The sequence below is a fragment of the Zeus faber genome, assembly GCF_960531495.2.
Source record: "Zeus faber genome assembly, chromosome: 8".
NCBI lineage: Eukaryota > Metazoa > Chordata > Actinopteri > Zeiformes > Zeidae > Zeus > Zeus faber.
The window spans coordinates 20,308,036-20,324,804 of NC_137195.1; the positions used below are offsets into that span (position 1 = coordinate 20,308,036).

Below are 16,769 nucleotides of genomic sequence, written 5' to 3' on the forward strand. Positions count from 1 at the left end.
CTATTTATTTATTGGGTTGGAACCGTTTCATCTGCCCGCCTGTGTGCGTCAGCTTTTTAGATCTGTACAAAGTCAACAGAGCAGAAAGAAAACAAGGCATGAAGTCTTTCCTCCGTTAGGTCATTTTGTTCCCATTCAAGCCGTACCCAAATCTCTGACCTGTTGAGGGAGGTGCTGTCAATACCGGCCATGCAAAGCTTTCTACCTGAAAGAAAGCACAAGAAACTCCATCACTCTGTTATTTTATGTCTCCTTGTAGGCGACATGGCTTGATGAGATGTTTGCGTTCTTTATGTCAAATTTTATGTTAAATTTGACCACTTTAATATGGATTTCTGTATTATATAATATAGAATATAGATCACCAAACTCCTTACCGCTCTGCCTCCTCCAGAGTGCAGTGCAGGGTTAAAGGTCAGATCTAAGTCTCCGAGGGAGCTCCCGTTGGTGCTGATGGCCTCTGCCGTCAAACCCAATGGCTAATATCATCACACACCAAATAAACACACAAGTGCAAAATAAATCAGCACATGAACACATTTACTGAAAATTCAAAATAGTAAATGATTCTTACATTCACCAGTTTCATATTCATTCCCTAAAGCTGTGTGGGAAGCAGAATTCATGAAAATCCAAACGCACATGACCATATCAAATATGGATGTTTTCATTAATAGTTTTTATTGCGTTTTTGTGTGGGATGATACTTTTTTAGTCTGTGTATTTACCCACTAGTCGTATTATTCCAAGTCATTATAACACTGCCTCCATGTGGTAGGAAGAGACAAAGCTCCTCATTGTCTGAAAAAATGTATGGACTAAATTCTTCCAACAAATTATGAAATCATTATTTGGTCATGGCATTAAGAAAACAATCACCAACATGGGAATATCATATACATATATATATATAATTTGATTCTCCATTCTTAAGATATGAGGATACAGTAATAATAACAACAATAATAATACTAACTATAATAATAATAATGATAATAACTATGAAAATCATATGAATAATAATCATAATAACAATATCAATAATAATGATAAGACAATAATAATAATAATAAAAATAATAATAATAATAATAATAATAATAATGACCTTAGCATTGACTTTGCATGACTTATTCAAATACAAAACACAAGGCGATCTCTTCAGAGCATGTTTATTTACATGATAGTGTTAGCATTTCGCATGTAGCATGTTATTGCATCTCCAACACATCAGTAGAATCCGCTCACCACGGCATTCAAAAAAATGAAACGCTTCATGAACCCCCCGGAATTTAACCAACCAAGCAGCTATCGATTAAATATGCTGTCTATCACTTAAAAACCACACCCAACCTTTTAATAAAGCATATATATGTTCTTACTGGACACTTAACATTTACGTCACCTCTCCCGCTTATTTATTTTACATCTATTTCCATCAAAAATATTTCTTTGTATAATTAGTAAAAACATGCAAGGCACGGCTATAACAAATCAAAAACACAATGAAAAAAACCTAAACTATGATTTACAGGGGTAAGGCATTTTAAAGAATTAAAACATAAAACAGCAAAGCATGGAAAAAGGATAAAAGGATCACGATAAAACTTGAAGCTTCTTTTGAATAAGATTGCAAAAGAAAACTGTGGCTAAAAAGATATGACGTGGATTCATTTAAAATAAAACATACATTTGTGCAATGGTGGTGCTGCGGTAAATATGGCGGAGTTGAAGTCGTATAAGTGTAGTATAGGTAGGTGTCATTGGCACTTTGGTTTTGGCTGAACTGACAGTGAGAGAGAAAAAAACAACAACCCAGAAAACAAAACGACTAGTTGATTTAAGACAAGACAAATAAAGATATGCAGTATTAGGGAGTGAATTTATCCATAACAGTCATTGGTAAACACGGTGACAAACAGAGTGTGTGTGTGTGTGTGTGTCTGTCCGTGTGTGTGTGTGTGTGTGTGCGTGTGCGTGTGTGTGTATGTGTGCGTGCGTACGTGCATGTCACTAATGTTTGACAAAACAGGGCAGCATTAACATTAATATTCAAGTAATAACTATCAGAAAGTTCTTTTGGCGATGTGTTCCTAGCACGGCGTCCTGAGGAGACGTCGCTCCCTCCGCGTGTGACGTGCAATGGGAGAGAGGGCAAAGTCAATGGTGGATCTAGAAACAAAAAGGAAAAAAATAATAAAATAATAATAATAATAATAATAATAAAGATAATGCAGTTGTGGAAATCATGAATCCGAAATGAGAATAAAAAAGTAAATCAAGCAGAGATAAAATAAATGGTGGTGGCGTGATGTCCATGTGTAGTAAAGGACCCTTGGATTACCTGCACGGACGGACGAGCGTTAGGGAGAATTCCATCCCAGCAGTCTGCTTCACAAGCTGCTCCCAGATGATTGTCTGCGCTCGCATGTCTGATTCTGAAGGACTGACACAGCTAAAAGGGCGGGACAGCAATAACCCACAATTAGTAATAATAACCCATAATAAACAACAGAAACATCAGGCCGTTGCTATCGAAACTGCGGGGGGAAAATACATCAAATAGGTGGCAGAATATGAAGTTAAAATGAAGTAATGATTAAAAGAAAACATGAAAAAAACCGTTAAAAAAAACCCCAATAATAAATATAAAGTCACAACTCAAATGGAACTCAAAGCCAGAACTCACGAGAATCCAAACAACAGCGGGCGGGCCTATACGGGAGAGCAGCGTCAAGTCTGACATCTTCTCGGGATGGTTTACCAGGAACACTGGGCTGAGGGTGGATGGAGGGATGGATGGAGGGAGGGATGGATGGGGAGGAATCCCAAAACTTTGGAGTATGTAAAACACGGTGCGGTGATCGGAAGAGGCGTGACCGCCCCGCTGAGTACGAGGGATGGAGGTGGAGGGGGTTCCATCGCAGTCCATATCCGCTAATGTTCATCCCGTGTTGTGGTGTGTAGTGTGTCGATGCATCGCGCGTTCCGTTAGTGTGCTAGCTCCGCAACTAAATTGGTAATAAATTCGCATTTCCCCAAATCGCATTAAACATTTACTTAAAATAAAAAATAAAAAACAACCCCGCGCATATTCTTTACAAACTCGAAGGAATTCGAAGGCATCTAGAGGCTTGGAAAAATGCGATTCCTTATTTCTAAACGAAAACCAGGAATACTGAAAAATATATTTGTTTAACATACATACATACTATATATTAGTTTCACAAAGAACAAGTATACAAGTTTTATTAAGTGTGTAGTGTAGTGTAGTACAGTAACTATTAATTCATCTGTGGTCACTTGAAAAGAATAATGATTTGCACTTTAAATATATAAATTGATATAATCAGTATTAAAGGAAAGGGACTTCTGATTAATCTTGCAAACTGTAACTGTGTACATAAGGCATGTGCTTTGACAGCTATTATATGGAAGAAAAAAAACGGCATTATCAATAGCATAGCCATTTCTTGATCTGGCCATGCAGGGCAGAATAAATAAATTAAAAAATCTTGTTGTACGCTAATGTGTCTTCGGCCAAATTCAACTATTTAGAGTGCATCAGTGTCATTCTGGCCTATTTTGAAATGAAGCTCGTTAATCCACATTAGAATCTACGGCCAAAGCCGGTTGAGGAGGACGAGAAGGAGGAGGAGGAGAAGTTCATGCTGAATCCAGAGCCAGCATCGATGCTGCCTCTACGAGAGCCGGTTCTGGATCCCGTCCTGGAGCCGGTCCGAGAGCCAGTAGCCGAGCCGGTCCCGCTGACATTGTAGGGACTGTAGAGGCCTTTGCTAGACTGTGAGGAGGCCTCGAGCAGCCTGAGACCGGATCCTTCCTCCACCATGCTTCTATCCATGGCATCTTTGAAGGAGATTTTTAGCTTGGTTTTGGGACATGTTAGATATTTGGAGTAGGCACTGACATCTCTCAGCTTCTGGGCGGTGCGTGCATCAATGGTGCCCTTCTTGATGGATTCATCAAGTGACACTCTACTGTCAATTTCGGGTTCAATAAGACCACCGGTGAGATACTGGACCTCAAGGAACCGCTGCCCAGCCTCATAATACAGCCAGCCCTTTTTAAGAGCCTGGGAAGCGGACATCTTAACTTTAGTTCTGGGGTCTTCGAATCCATTGAATGCTTTATGGGCCAGATTAATGCGATCAACCATGACCTTATCGACAAGGCCTTTCTCAGCTGCTTCAGCGGCAGAGAATTTCTCCCCCGTTGCGGGGTCAATGATTCCGCCTGTGCAGGCCTGGGCTTCTAGCAGTCTTTGACCTGTGATGTTATCTACCAGGCTTCTGTGCATGGCCTCTGTGATGGAGACCTTCTCTAGAGTGTCTGTGTCCAAGATTCCAGCAATGGGACCAGTCTCTTCCGTTGGGTCGTTCCATAACACGGCGGGTGTTTTGATGGAGGGTATTGGGCTCATGGGATAAGAAGAGGTGGAGCCTGTGGTTGAACCAAAAGATGATGAGCGAGAGCGGAAACCTCCCATGTTTCCCGAGAGCATGTCAGCAAATTCAGTGATGGAAAGATTTCCGGAGCGATATGTGTCAAGAGAATTCTGGTCAATGAGGCCACGTGAGAGAGCATCGTCAACATCATACTGCCTTCCCGATCTCCTGTCAATAATAACAGATTTTATAGTTCCATCTGAGGATGTTATCGTGATCTCCTCCCATTCACATTCCTGCTCAGCAAGCTCCAGGTAGGTCTGGTGGTCGATAAGCCCCTTTCTATAGGCCTCATAAACTGTCATCTCTTTGCCCGTCTCTGGGTCCACGATGACAACTCTACGCTTACGGACAGAGGATTTGGAAGATGTCTTCTTCTCACGATTCTTCTCCTTCAGAAGCAAGAGCACGAGACCAGTGTCTGGGTCAGTAATGCACCTCTCCATAAGCTGCAGGTAGGTGAGGTTTTCCTCAGTGTTCGGATCAAAGAAGCCTTTTGTGTCATCAGATGGATCCGTCAGAATCTCATTCATCTCTTCGTCGAAGAGGCCGCGTTTGTAAGCCACCTCCACTGGTAGACGGTGACTTTCCTCTGGATCAATGATACCACCAGTAGCAATCTGGGCTTCCAGGAGACGGATGCCATGGTCTTTCAGGATGAGCCCCTTTTTCATTGCTTGGAACAGGGAAATTGTCTTCCCTGAATAAGGATCTCTGTATCCTGTTACAGCACGCTCGGCAGAGAGGAGCTTGTCTTTGAATTCCGGGCCCACAATTCCCATTCTGACAGATTCATTGACAGTCAGTTTTAGGTTTTTGATTGGATCAATGACATAACCTGTTGCTGCCTGGGCCTCAAGCAGTTCAAATGCCGTTCCTGGCCTAATCATGTTCTTTTTCATGGCTTGGTAAATTGAGTGACGATCCCTTGTTGACTCTACATACACCCCAGCAATACAGCTAGTGCCCTCAAGGTATCTGGATAGTCTTTTGCTGACCTCCTCCACGGAAATAAGACCTTCATTCAACTGGGAGACAGTCTGCTGGTCAATAATCTGTGAACGAAGTAGTTCTTCCATGGTGATCTGCTTCCTCAGCCCCTTGAACATCAGCCTCTTATCTCCAAGTGACAGCAGCCGCAATCCACCTTCCATCTTGCATCTCTTAAGCAGCTGAGCGTATGACACTTTCTCCTCTGTGACAGGGTCAACAAATCCCTTGACATCGTCACTGAGCCTCTCATTAGTTTCCTTGTTGATGTAACCTCTTTGCATGGCAGTGTCTACTGGAAGGTGGAATTGGAACTCAGGATCAATTATGCCCCCTGTGGCAGTTTGAGCTTCTAACATTTTCAGAGCATAATCCTCCAAAACAAGATCCTTTTTCATTGCTTGGAACAGAGAAATAACTGTCCCACTGTATGGATCTTTGTAGCCTGTGACAGCTCTTTCAGCTGAAAGAAGTTTGTCGTGGATCTCAGGGCCAACTACACCCTTACAAACAGCCTCGTCAACAGTGAGTGTCTCATTTTTTATCGGATCCACAATGAATCCTGTGGCAGCTTGTGCCTCCAGGAGGCTGAGAGCCAGTTCTGGCTTCATGAAACCTCTCTTCATTGCTTGGTAAATGCTCAACTTAGAGCTAGAGTCAGTCATTACCCCAGCAACACAACCTGTGCCATAGAGATACTGCTTCACACTGGTCAGTTCCATTATGTCACGGATGTCTCTCTTGCCATGTTTGATAAGGTTATACATCTCCAAGTCAATGATTTTGGCACTGTACAGTTCTTCAACGGTGATTCTTCTCCTTATTGTCTTACATGTCATAGGATTGTCATTTCTGATGATCTCTCTCTCTTCCATTATCTCGATTATGATTATGATCATGCGCTCTTTTGTGATCTTACCAAGACGATAATCATCCATGAGCCTCTGCCTTTCCTGCTCTGGAAGCAGATTTGAATTCATGACATCCCAGATATTCATTGACTCTCCAGTCAGGCCTTCAATGGGAATGTCAATTTTGGTGTTGGTCAGTTCACTCTGTGTTTGCTCTTCAGTATAGAGGTAAGTCTTCTCCACAATAGTCGGAGACTGAGGTTTAGAGAGTGGGAGAAGGTTCAGGCCTGTTTCTGGATCTTTTGTGCACTTTTCTTTCAGCTGCTTGTATGTTACATTTTCATCAGTTTCGGGGTCAGAGAAAACGTTGTTTTCATCTGATGGTTCAGAAAGTGTCTTTGCAATGTCTTGGCTGAAAATGTTCTTTTGATATGCACTGTCAATTGGTAGGCGGTGGCTATTTACAGGATCGATGATTCCACCAGTGATCATCTGCGCTTCTAAGAATGGCATGGCATGCTCCTTCAGAATAAGGTCTTTCTGCATCGCTTCAAATAGGGAGATTTTGTTTCCTGTGAACGGATCTTTATAGCCAGTGACAGCTTTTTCTGCAGACAGAAGTTTTTCATGTAGCTCTGGGCCAACAACTCCTGCTTTCACTGCTTCATCTACTGACAGACACTGGTTTCGAACTGGATCTACAATAAAGCCAGTGGCAGCTTGGGCCTCAAGGAGTGAAAGTCCTGTGTTATGTCTGAGGAGATTTTTCTTCATGGCCTGATATATGCTGATTTTCTCATTTGTTGGCTCCATATAAAGGCCAGCAATACTGTCAGAGCCTTGAAGGTATTTACTGACATTAGGATTCTCACTGACCTTTTTAGGGGTTGTTTTGCCATGCTGAAGGGCATCAAAGGTTGTCTTGTCAATGATTTTGGAGTTATACAATGAGCTAGCTGGTACAGGTGCTCTGAGTCCCTTGAAGCTGGACTGTTCTTGTTTCTTGGCCTCTTTTTCATCAACAATTGTGATCATAATCTTTATGATCCTTTCAATTGTTACCTTCCCTGACCTAAACTGTCTGATAAGGTCAAGTCTTTGCTCTTCGGTGAGATATTCAGAGTTAATGATTTCCCAGATGGTCATCTTCTTCCCTTTGAATGGTCCAGAGTCAAGCTCCACAGTTGCTTGGGTCATGGCCTCCGCAGTTTGTGCCTCTGTGTATGTTTGCTCTTCTTTTGCGCTGATTGCTTGGTCAGACAAGGGCATGAGCTGGAGTCCAGTTTTCTTGTCAGTGACACATCTCTTGAATAGCTGTGAGTATGTGACATTTTCTTGTGTATTGGGGTCAAAGAAGCATTTTGTTTCCTCGGTGGGGTTAGTCAGAATCTGGTTCATCTCATCATCAAAGTAACCTCTCTTGCAGGCAACATCATGTGGTATGCGGTGGCTTTTTACTGGGTCAATGATGCCACCTGTGGTCAGTTGAGCATCAAGCAGTCGGACACCTTGCTCTTTCGGGATTAGATCTTTCTGCATTGCCTGGAATAGAGATACAGTCTTTCCAGTGTATGGGTCCTTGTAGCCGGTTACAGCTCTCTCTGCAGATAGAAGCTTTTCATGCAGCTCAGGACCGACAATGCCTGCTTTAACGGCCTCATCCACAGTGTGCTTTTCATTCTTTACAGGATCAACAACATATCCTGTACCTGCTTGGGCCTCAAGCATATTCAAAGCAGGCCCTGCTCGCATCATGTCCTTCTTCATTGCTTGGTAGAAGGACATTGTCTCTTGGGATGAGTCAATGACTACTCCTGCAATGCAGTTTGATCCTTTGAGTGATTTGTTGACTGCTTCCATTTCAGACACTTCTTTGACTGTCTTATTTCCTTTATGCAGCTTATTGAAAAGATCCTTGTCAATGATTTTAGACTCCAAGAGCTCAGTGGCAGGGACAGGTGTTCTTAGGCCATCAAAGGCAATTTCATTCTTCTTTTCCTTCTCTTGAGCTACAGTAATCACAATTTTAATGATCTTTTCAATTGTGATTTTTCCTGTCTTATATTGACGCAGAAGATCCTTTTTCTGGTCATCAGTAAAGTACTCAGAATTGATTATTTCCCAGATAGTGACGGTCTTTCCCTTGAATCTTCCAAACGGCACAGACACTGTCGTTTTGCTGAACACATCCTTGGTCTCCTCCTCTGTGTAGAAACTTGAGCACTGAGCAGCTTTGTCTGTAATTGGCAGGAGTAAAAGACCAGTGTCCGGATCGGTTGCACACCTTTCTATCAGCTGAGAGTATGTCAGAGGTTCTTGAGTGCTAGGGTCAAAGAATCCTTTGGTATCATCCGAGGGGTTCTCCAGAATCTTGTTCATTTCTGCATCATATTGACCTTGTTTGTAGGCAATTTCGTTGGGTACACGATGGCTATTGATAGGGTCAATGATGCCCCCGGTTGCGGTTTGAGCCTCAAGGATTCGGATGGCATGGTCATGCTCAATCAGACCCTTCTTCATAGCTTCAAACACAGAGATTTTACCACCAGTGTATGGGTCTTTGTACCCAATTACTGCTCTCTCAGCTGAAAGCATTTTGTTGTGTAGCTCGGGGCCAATTACGCCTTCTTTGACAGCCTCGTTTACAGATAGTTTCTGATTTTTAATGGGGTCAATTATGTAACCTGTGGCGGCCTGGGCCTCGAGGAGGATCATGGCTGTTCCTGGGGTAATCTTTTTCTCTTGTGAAGCTTGATATATTGACATTTTCTGTTTAGATGGTGACAAAAGACCAGCGATACAATTCTGGCCTTTGAGTATCTTTCTAATTTTTTCAGTCTCACCAAGTTCTTGCACACTGGTTTTGCCTTTCTTAAGCTTGTCAAGCTCCTTTTTGCTCAAAATGCCAACTTCATGAAGCCTGCTAGCAGGGACCTTGTCACGGATGCCATCGAAAGCCAATGGATCTTTTGCACTATCTACCTCATCGCCGACACTTTGACCATTTAAGACCTTCTTTGTTGTCTCCACCACTGTGACATGGACCGCTTCGCTCTCAGGCACTTTCTGGGCATCCTCAAGTTGCTGCAGCTTCTCACGTAGTTTATGGTTTTCTTCTGCGAGTACTCGTTCCTGTTCGAGCCTCTTGCTCTCCAACTCGTGCATTTCCTTTTGCTTGTTCAGCATCTCTATCTCAGCTTCTTTTTGCTTGTTGAGGGCGGCATCCATGGTGGCCTGTAGTTTTTTCTTCTCCTCCTCCATTTGCATTTTCTGGCGCTCCTGTTCATCTTTGAGGGCTTTGGCCTTTTTGACTTCCGCTTCAAACTGGCTCTCCAACTTCTTTTTCTCATCTTCAATGAGTTTTTCCTTCTTCAAGAGCATCTCCTTCTCTGTCAGGAAAGTCTGCTGGAGCATATTCTTCTCATGTTCAATCTGTTTCTGTTGAGCATCAGCCATCTGGTTGGAAGAAGCAAAAAATATAGTTAGATTATGTTTCATGTTTTGAGTACCACATAGATACTCTAACATAATTATTGCTGTGTATTCTCTACAATGCACTCTGCTTAGCTTTCTCTGGGTGGTAGCATGATCGGGTCAGGTGCAGTAATTTTCTGTCAGTATTTATTTTCAGTTTATTTTCGTATTTTGTAACTGTCTCTGGATGAAATAAGGTTAATCTAAATTAAAATGTATTACCACAAGCTGTCATTTTAGAGGTGAAATGTCCTGGACATTATGGTAGTTTAGGGAAGTTTAACTTTTGATGAGGGATAAAAAGGGCTTTTTGGTGCAATGCATCTGACAGTACCAAGAGCTTACTGTTTTGATAGGGTAATAAACCATGGTTTTTGAACAGTTGCCGATTTGACTACTGAAACGGTGCTGATATGATTTTAACTTGTAATATTACAGAAATCATACTTACAGAGATGACAGTATAATGTTAGTGACTTTGAGATTTAGGCTAGGCACTATTCTAATAGGACTCATATGAAAAAAATGAAGAAAAAGTTATGTTTCAATGTAATGATGACAATGACAATACCACAACTACTGCTTATAATAATATAAATAGGGCTCTACCAAATTTGTGTGTGGACAAGACCACAGGTCCTTATATCTACGGATATGAGAACTTCGTCACGCAGACGAATGCTGCCACTGTTTGTTTTCGTCACTGGAGTTTTTCTAAAGGACTTCCTGCTGCTGATTTCAGCTCCACCGCTAATAGAAACACAAACCGTAACCGTGCCCAACCGGGTAAGTCGGCATGGTAGCACTTCGGCACTTCAGGGGTGTTTTTTTTGTTTGTCATATAAATATGATAAAAATGATTTTTTAAATTATGAAATTATGAACCATAATTTTCTGCTGCCTTATCAGTGAAAGATACTCTACAGGTGATTTATTGCTAAGATTAACAAAATGAAGCAGTAAGAACAATGTTCGTGTGACTATAGTAGTAATACTGTAATAATGACATATTTACATTTGATTTTATTGAGGGCACACTAATTTTCCTTTTTAGCACAGCTACATTTTTTCTTGTTTGGCATTGGTAAATAATTACGCTGCACATTGTCGAGCAGTTTATTATTATTATTACTTTTTTTTGACTGTTTGACTGCTTATTAGTAAGTATTATTGTGAATTCAGTGTACACACTTGTGGTGTACTCTTACTCTGTACTTTATGCTTACCGCCTGAGCTGCTGCAACGCTGAGCTTTTTCTCTGTATGATTCTCTTTGGCATCTTTGATTTCTTTGGCAAGTTCAGTTTTTTGCGCAAATCAGATGATTTGACAATGCATTTTTACTCTGTTTTTCTACTCTGTTTTGTATTCAAACATCTCATGTAGGTCACTAGGCCAGTCTTAATTAGTAAAAATAAAAGAGGATAGACTTTTTAAACATATTAAAAATTGAGATGTATAAAACCTTATCTTAGTAAACTTATTAGCTGTAATAGAGTATTATTGATCTACCTTTTATGTTAAATTTGATGATTACCAATATTGAATGTGTAGAATATTCTCCATTGCAATCAGTCCTCTTCAGGTTTAAATTAAAGGATTTCTACTTAACTTTGACGCAAAGTTGAAACATTCATTCATGGCAAAATATGAAAATATAAAATTCATGTCTTCAAATAAAACATTTCAGAATGTGATGGGCATGAACACAGTGCATTGTAAAAAAAAAAATTGAATCCAAAATCAAATAAATGTTGTTTCATGATTAGTGTGTTCCAGAGAAAAGGATAGATATCGACGGAATATAGAAATTTGGAAGAAATTTGGAAAGGGTGTTAGTTTCACATAAAGAGGGTTAACAATGACATAAGCGGAACTGCTATGTCATCTTTAACAAAATACCTCTTTTGATTTATTTTGAAGTTCTTCAGCCTCCTGTTTCAGCCTAGCCTTCTCCTTCTCTAGGTCTGCGATAGAACTGCGTAAATCGTCGGCCTCTCTGTTGGTGCTCAAACGCTGGATTTCAAGCTTTTCCACGACGGTCATTTTCTCTTGCGTCGCCAGCTCTGTCTCATGAAGGCGGGCGGCGATTGCGTTGGCTTGCTTCTTGAACTTTTTCGCCTCTTCCTCAGCCTTGTTCTGAGCGTCGCTGAGTTGAGAAACCTGAAGTTTGAGCTTCTCCGCCTCGGCCGTGATCTCCAGTTGCCTTTTCCTCTCGGCCTCAAGGGACTTTTGGTAACCCTCCGTTTCCTGTTCAAGGCGCTGCTGCATGAGTTGCTTGTCCTCCAGCAGTTTCTGCGCCTGTTCTTGAGCCGTGTCTTTTTGCCTCTGAAGCATCTCTGCCTCGGCTCTCAGTTTAGACGCCTCTTGTATGGCTTGCATTTTTTCCTTGAGCATCTTTTCTGCCAGAACTCTCTGCTGACTGAGGTCGTCCTCGGCTATTTGTCTCATGCGTGCGGCCTCTTGAGCTTCCACACTGAGTCTGGCTGCGTCCTCTGCAAGCTTTTTCATGTTCTCAGCCTCCTCCGCCAGGAATTTCTGGGTGTTATCCTTATCTCTTTTCATCAGGCGCTGGTTTTCGTCCTCGATTCTGAGTTTCAATTTGAGCAACTCCTCCATCTGGACCTTGACCTTGAAGAGCTCATCCTCCACCTGGGCCTTTTGTTTGACGGCATCGCCGACTTCATCCTTCAAGCGTTGCAGCTCGTCGTCCAGGACGGATTTCTGCTTGTCAGTTTCGTCGAGCCGAAGTTTCACCTTTGTGAGCTCCTGCTCGACTTGGAATTTCTGTTTCAGCGTTTGCTCCGCCAGTTTTTTGTGCTTTGCCATCTCAGCGTCAGCCTGTTGCTTCTGTTTCAGCGCAGCGGCCTCCGTCTGAGCTCTCTTCGCTGCTTCAAATTCAGCCTCCTTCCTCAAGTGCTCCGCTGCTTCTTGAGCTTTGGCTTGGTTGGAAGCCTCTTGTTCGGCAGCCAATTTTTGGCGCTCCGCATCTTCCGCTTGTTGACGGAGGAGAGCCGCCTCCCTTTCTGCTTTCTCCCTAGCGGCTTCGGCTTCTTTAGCAAGCTTTTTGGCTTTTTCGTACTCTTCCTTCAGCTTTTTTTGCACAAGACTATCTTCCTGCTGTTGGACTAGGACACTCTTGACCTGCTGCTCAGCTGTGCTGCATCTCTGGGCGGCCTGGTGAGCCACCACGATCTGTTTTTCGGCTTCAATGTCGGCTTCTTCCTTCTGCTTCCTGGCTTCTTCGGCTTTGTTTTTCAGACGCTCAACCTCTTCCAGCGCTGCCTTACGTTGCCTGGCTGCTTCTTGTTCTGCGGCGGCGATCTTCTTCACCTTTTCCTCTGCTTCCCTTCTCCTCTTTTCCTCCTCTAGGGCAAGCTTCCTTAGTTTCTCCGCCTCTTCCTCTGCGTGGAGTCTGCTCTGTTGAGTTTCGTCTGCAATGTTTTTCAACTTGTTCAGCTCCAGTTCCAAATCGAGCTTTCCAGATGAGGCCCTTTCAAAGTTAAGTTTAAGAATTCGGATTTCTTCTTCAACAACCCGCCTCTGTTTGAGTGTGTCGTCCACAATGGCTTTTTGTCTTTCCATTTCAGCCTCAGAGGATTTCTTGAGCAGGATTATCTTCTCCTCGATGTCTTGCTTATGCTGGTTAGCCTGATCTTCAAGAGCCTTTCTCTGGTAAGACTCATCCTCAGCTTGACGTCTGAGTCTCTCATTTTCAGCCTCTTTTTCTTTGAGGGCAATCTCAGCCTCGGTTCTTAGGCGGGTCGCTTCATTGATTGCAGCAAGCTTCTCCTTGAGGATCCTTTCAGCCTCCGATCTCTGACGAGCCGCCTCTTCTTCGGCAACTTGTCTTTGACGCTTGGCCTCTTCAGCGATGGATCTCAGCTTGCCTGCCTCCTCGGCGAGGTCCCTCATTTTACCAGCTTCAGCTTCAAGGAGTTGCTTGCTCTTCTCTGTGTTGGACATGCTGTCTTTCTCTGCTTTGAATTTTAATTGAAGTAGCACATCCATTTCACTTCTGACCTTGGCCAGTTCATCCTCCAATTGTTTTCTTTGTTGTTCGGCGGCACTCACTTCGTTTTTTAGTCTGTAAAGTTCATTCTCAAGGAGGGATCTCTGTTGATCAGCATGGTCAAAGTCTGCCCTTAATCGAATCAGCTCCTGTTCCGCGGTGAGTTTCTGCTGAGCAGCGCCTTCGGCCATCTTCCTTTGCCTCTCGAGTTCTTTCTCTGCCATCTCCTTTTGTTTAAGTGCAGAGTCCTCGGCTTTGGCCCTCTTTTTGGCTTCACGCTCTGCGTCGTCCTTCTGTTTTTCCGCTTCCTCTTGGGCGACACTCTTTTTGTGGGCTTCTTCCTCAGCCTGGAGCCTCAAACGGAGGGCCTCATTGGCCTTTTGACGCCATTTTTCAAGCTCCCTTTCGGCATCTTCCCTGGCATTTTCTGCATCCTCCTGCTGCTTCTTGAGACGTGCCGCCTCTTGTTGCAACTGCAGCACGGTGCCATGCTCTTGTTTGAGAGATTCCTCCAACTTTGATGTCTTCTCCACGTAGGACATTCGCTTGCTTTGGAGCTCAGCAGCGGCGCTCTTTTGGGCTGCCTCTTGGGCGACCATGATTTGCCGTTCCTTCTCGACCTCCGCCTGCTTCATTTGTCTTTCCGCCTCCTCTGCTTGCATCTTGAGCTTCTCCAGATCTTCAAGAGCTCTTTGTTTATGCTTTGAAGCCTCTCTTTCGGCCTCTGATCGCAGTTTGAGCTCCTCCTGTGCTTTGCGTTTTTTCTGTGTCTCCTCGTTGACTTGTTTCCGGAGCTTCTCGGCCTCTTCTTGAGCGACCTTCCGGAGGTTCTCGGCCTCGGCTGCCTTGTCTCGAAGCTGCTTCAGCTCAGACTCTGCGTTAGACTTTTGCATCACTGTCGTCTCAAGTTGGATCCTGATGAGATGAATTTCCTCTTCGATTTTGACCCGGCTTTGAAGAGCCTCCTCCACGAGTTGGTTTTTGTCCTTGATTTGCTGTTCTGAGATGTTTTTGAGCTCATGCAGTTCCTGCTGGACATTGTGCTTCTGCTTTTCCGCATCGACGGCAACAATTTCTCTCCTGCTGACTTCCTCCTGCATTTTGAGCTTTAGCTCCAGAGCTTCTTGCTCTGCTTTGGCAATGGCCTTTGCATGAGATTCAGCTAACTGTCTCTGTTTGTCTAACTCGGCCTGCATCTCAGCCATTTTTCTCTGCTCTTCCGCTTTGATTTTCTCGACGGCTTTCTGTATTAGTGGAAGCAAATGGTAAAGAAAGAATTATGACAGGTTAAATGCTGGGTAACACTCTACATTAAACAGCTCATTAGTGAGTGCATTGACATTGTAATTACCGTTGTAATCACAGTCTAATGACACTACAAAAAAGAGCAACTTAATGTATTGTATTACCCACTTAATGTTAATGTAAAAAGTTAGCTTAAAGTCAAATGGTGATGCAATGCATATCATCAAGGTGACGTTAAATTCACAATGCAGTTAAATCATACAACACAAGACGTTTAAAGAATGAATGGATGATGATGATGATGATGATAATGTTGTGGTAATGTGTCAATAAATGAATGGAAACAACATGTCACTTCACAACACAGCAGAGAAATCATATGGCATGCGACTGTAGCTTTTTCTTTTGTAATAAAATATAAAATAAAATAAAGGATTAACCGGAGTGATATTCTATGATGTTATTTAAGTTTTCTTCACTCCTTAAATATAAACTTCTTCTGAGTATCTAGCCAAACTGGTTCAGAAGAAACAGGGGCTCTGGCTCGGGGTGCCGAGAAGGCAATCAAACTTGACTATCTAGAGGAAGTAAAAGTCGTAACTTGCACTTTTTGCAAAGTGTCATTAATATTAATATCAATAAAAAATTTCACTTTTGTTGCATTTTAAAACGGATGGCAACTTTTCGAAAAATAAATGTCTAAATGCACATGCAAGGGGTTCTTTATATCACTATTCTCCAAAAAAAAGAAAAAGAAAAGTGACAAAGAGAAAGCCAGATAAGAGGCCATTATAAGTTATTATGGCACCAGCTAATGGGTAGTTACAAATAGTGAGAAAGCCAGTGAAAAATAGAAGAAAATAAAGAAGAACAACAGACTTGAAATACTAAATTCAATGGCAGTTAAATAAAGCAAGATGACAGATGGAAGATATTAAAGTGCAACTTTATAAGATAACTGTAATAAAAGATATTTACATTTGAGACAGAGATGGAGATACAGTATGAGGTCAAAAAGACAGAATGAAATGTATAGAGGGACACCTGAAGCATTGAGTATAATTTACCTCTTTAGCGCCCCAAACAAGTTAATCTTAGATTATGACAGAGCACTGGCAGGCAGTTAAGAGAAGCAAAGAAAAGAATGAGACATCAGGGTTAGAATAATTGCACTTTAACCTTGTGTTAAACTGAAAAAAGGATAGCTGAAGCCTGAAGAGCCTGAAGCAATACGTACGAACTGGGGGAAACCCCAGGAAAAATAGCCAGAGAGAGAGAGTGAGAGAGAGAAAATTATAGAATAGGATTACGGACATAGTGAAACAAAGATCCCCTTCATTCCAAATCTACGATGGTCAACACAACAGAAATGGAGATGGATCAAAAAAAAATGCACTGATGCAAAACTAGATAGATGTTTCAGACGCTTCAGACGTCATTTCCCTTACAGTATGCTCACAGGCCACTGCACTCAAAAACTCAAGCATCTGTTAGGTTCCTATTAATGTTTTTTTTTGTAATCGCACAACTTTGCACAAACCCATACCATATTATATATAAAATACGTTATTTAATAAGCTCCACACTATAAAACTCTTCAAAAACTTCAGCTACAGCACGCCAATGTTTCATGCCTTTATGTGAACACAGGTGAACAAATTGTCACCAGTAAATTCATTGTGTGTGTGTGTGTGTGTGTGTGTGTGTGTGTGTGTGTGTGTGTGTGTGTGTGT

At 42.3% G+C, this 16,769-nt stretch overlaps 1 protein-coding gene across 8 annotated transcripts in view; it reads right to left on the reverse strand.

Annotated features, from left to right (window-relative positions):
- Positions 1–1,157: 1,157 nt before the first annotated feature.
- The window catches only part of LOC307233973 (plectin-like), a 113,602-nt gene continuing 97,990 nt past the window's right edge, over positions 1,158–16,769 (reverse strand). For 7 of the 8 annotated variants that reach the window (XM_080005483.1, XM_080005482.1, XM_080005481.1 and 4 more), the window contains 4 exons: positions 11,682–15,035; positions 2,689–9,762; positions 2,344–2,454; positions 1,158–2,171 (listed from right to left, as the gene is read on the reverse strand). In XM_080005483.1, the coding sequence (XP_079861609.1) occupies positions 3,610–9,762; positions 11,682–15,035 (9,507 nt within the window). In that variant the 3' untranslated portion in view covers positions 1,158–2,171; positions 2,344–2,454; positions 2,689–3,609. The remainder of the gene's footprint in view (positions 2,172–2,343; positions 2,455–2,688; positions 9,763–11,681; positions 15,036–16,769) is intronic. The other variant, XM_080005485.1, reaches the window with a different exon arrangement.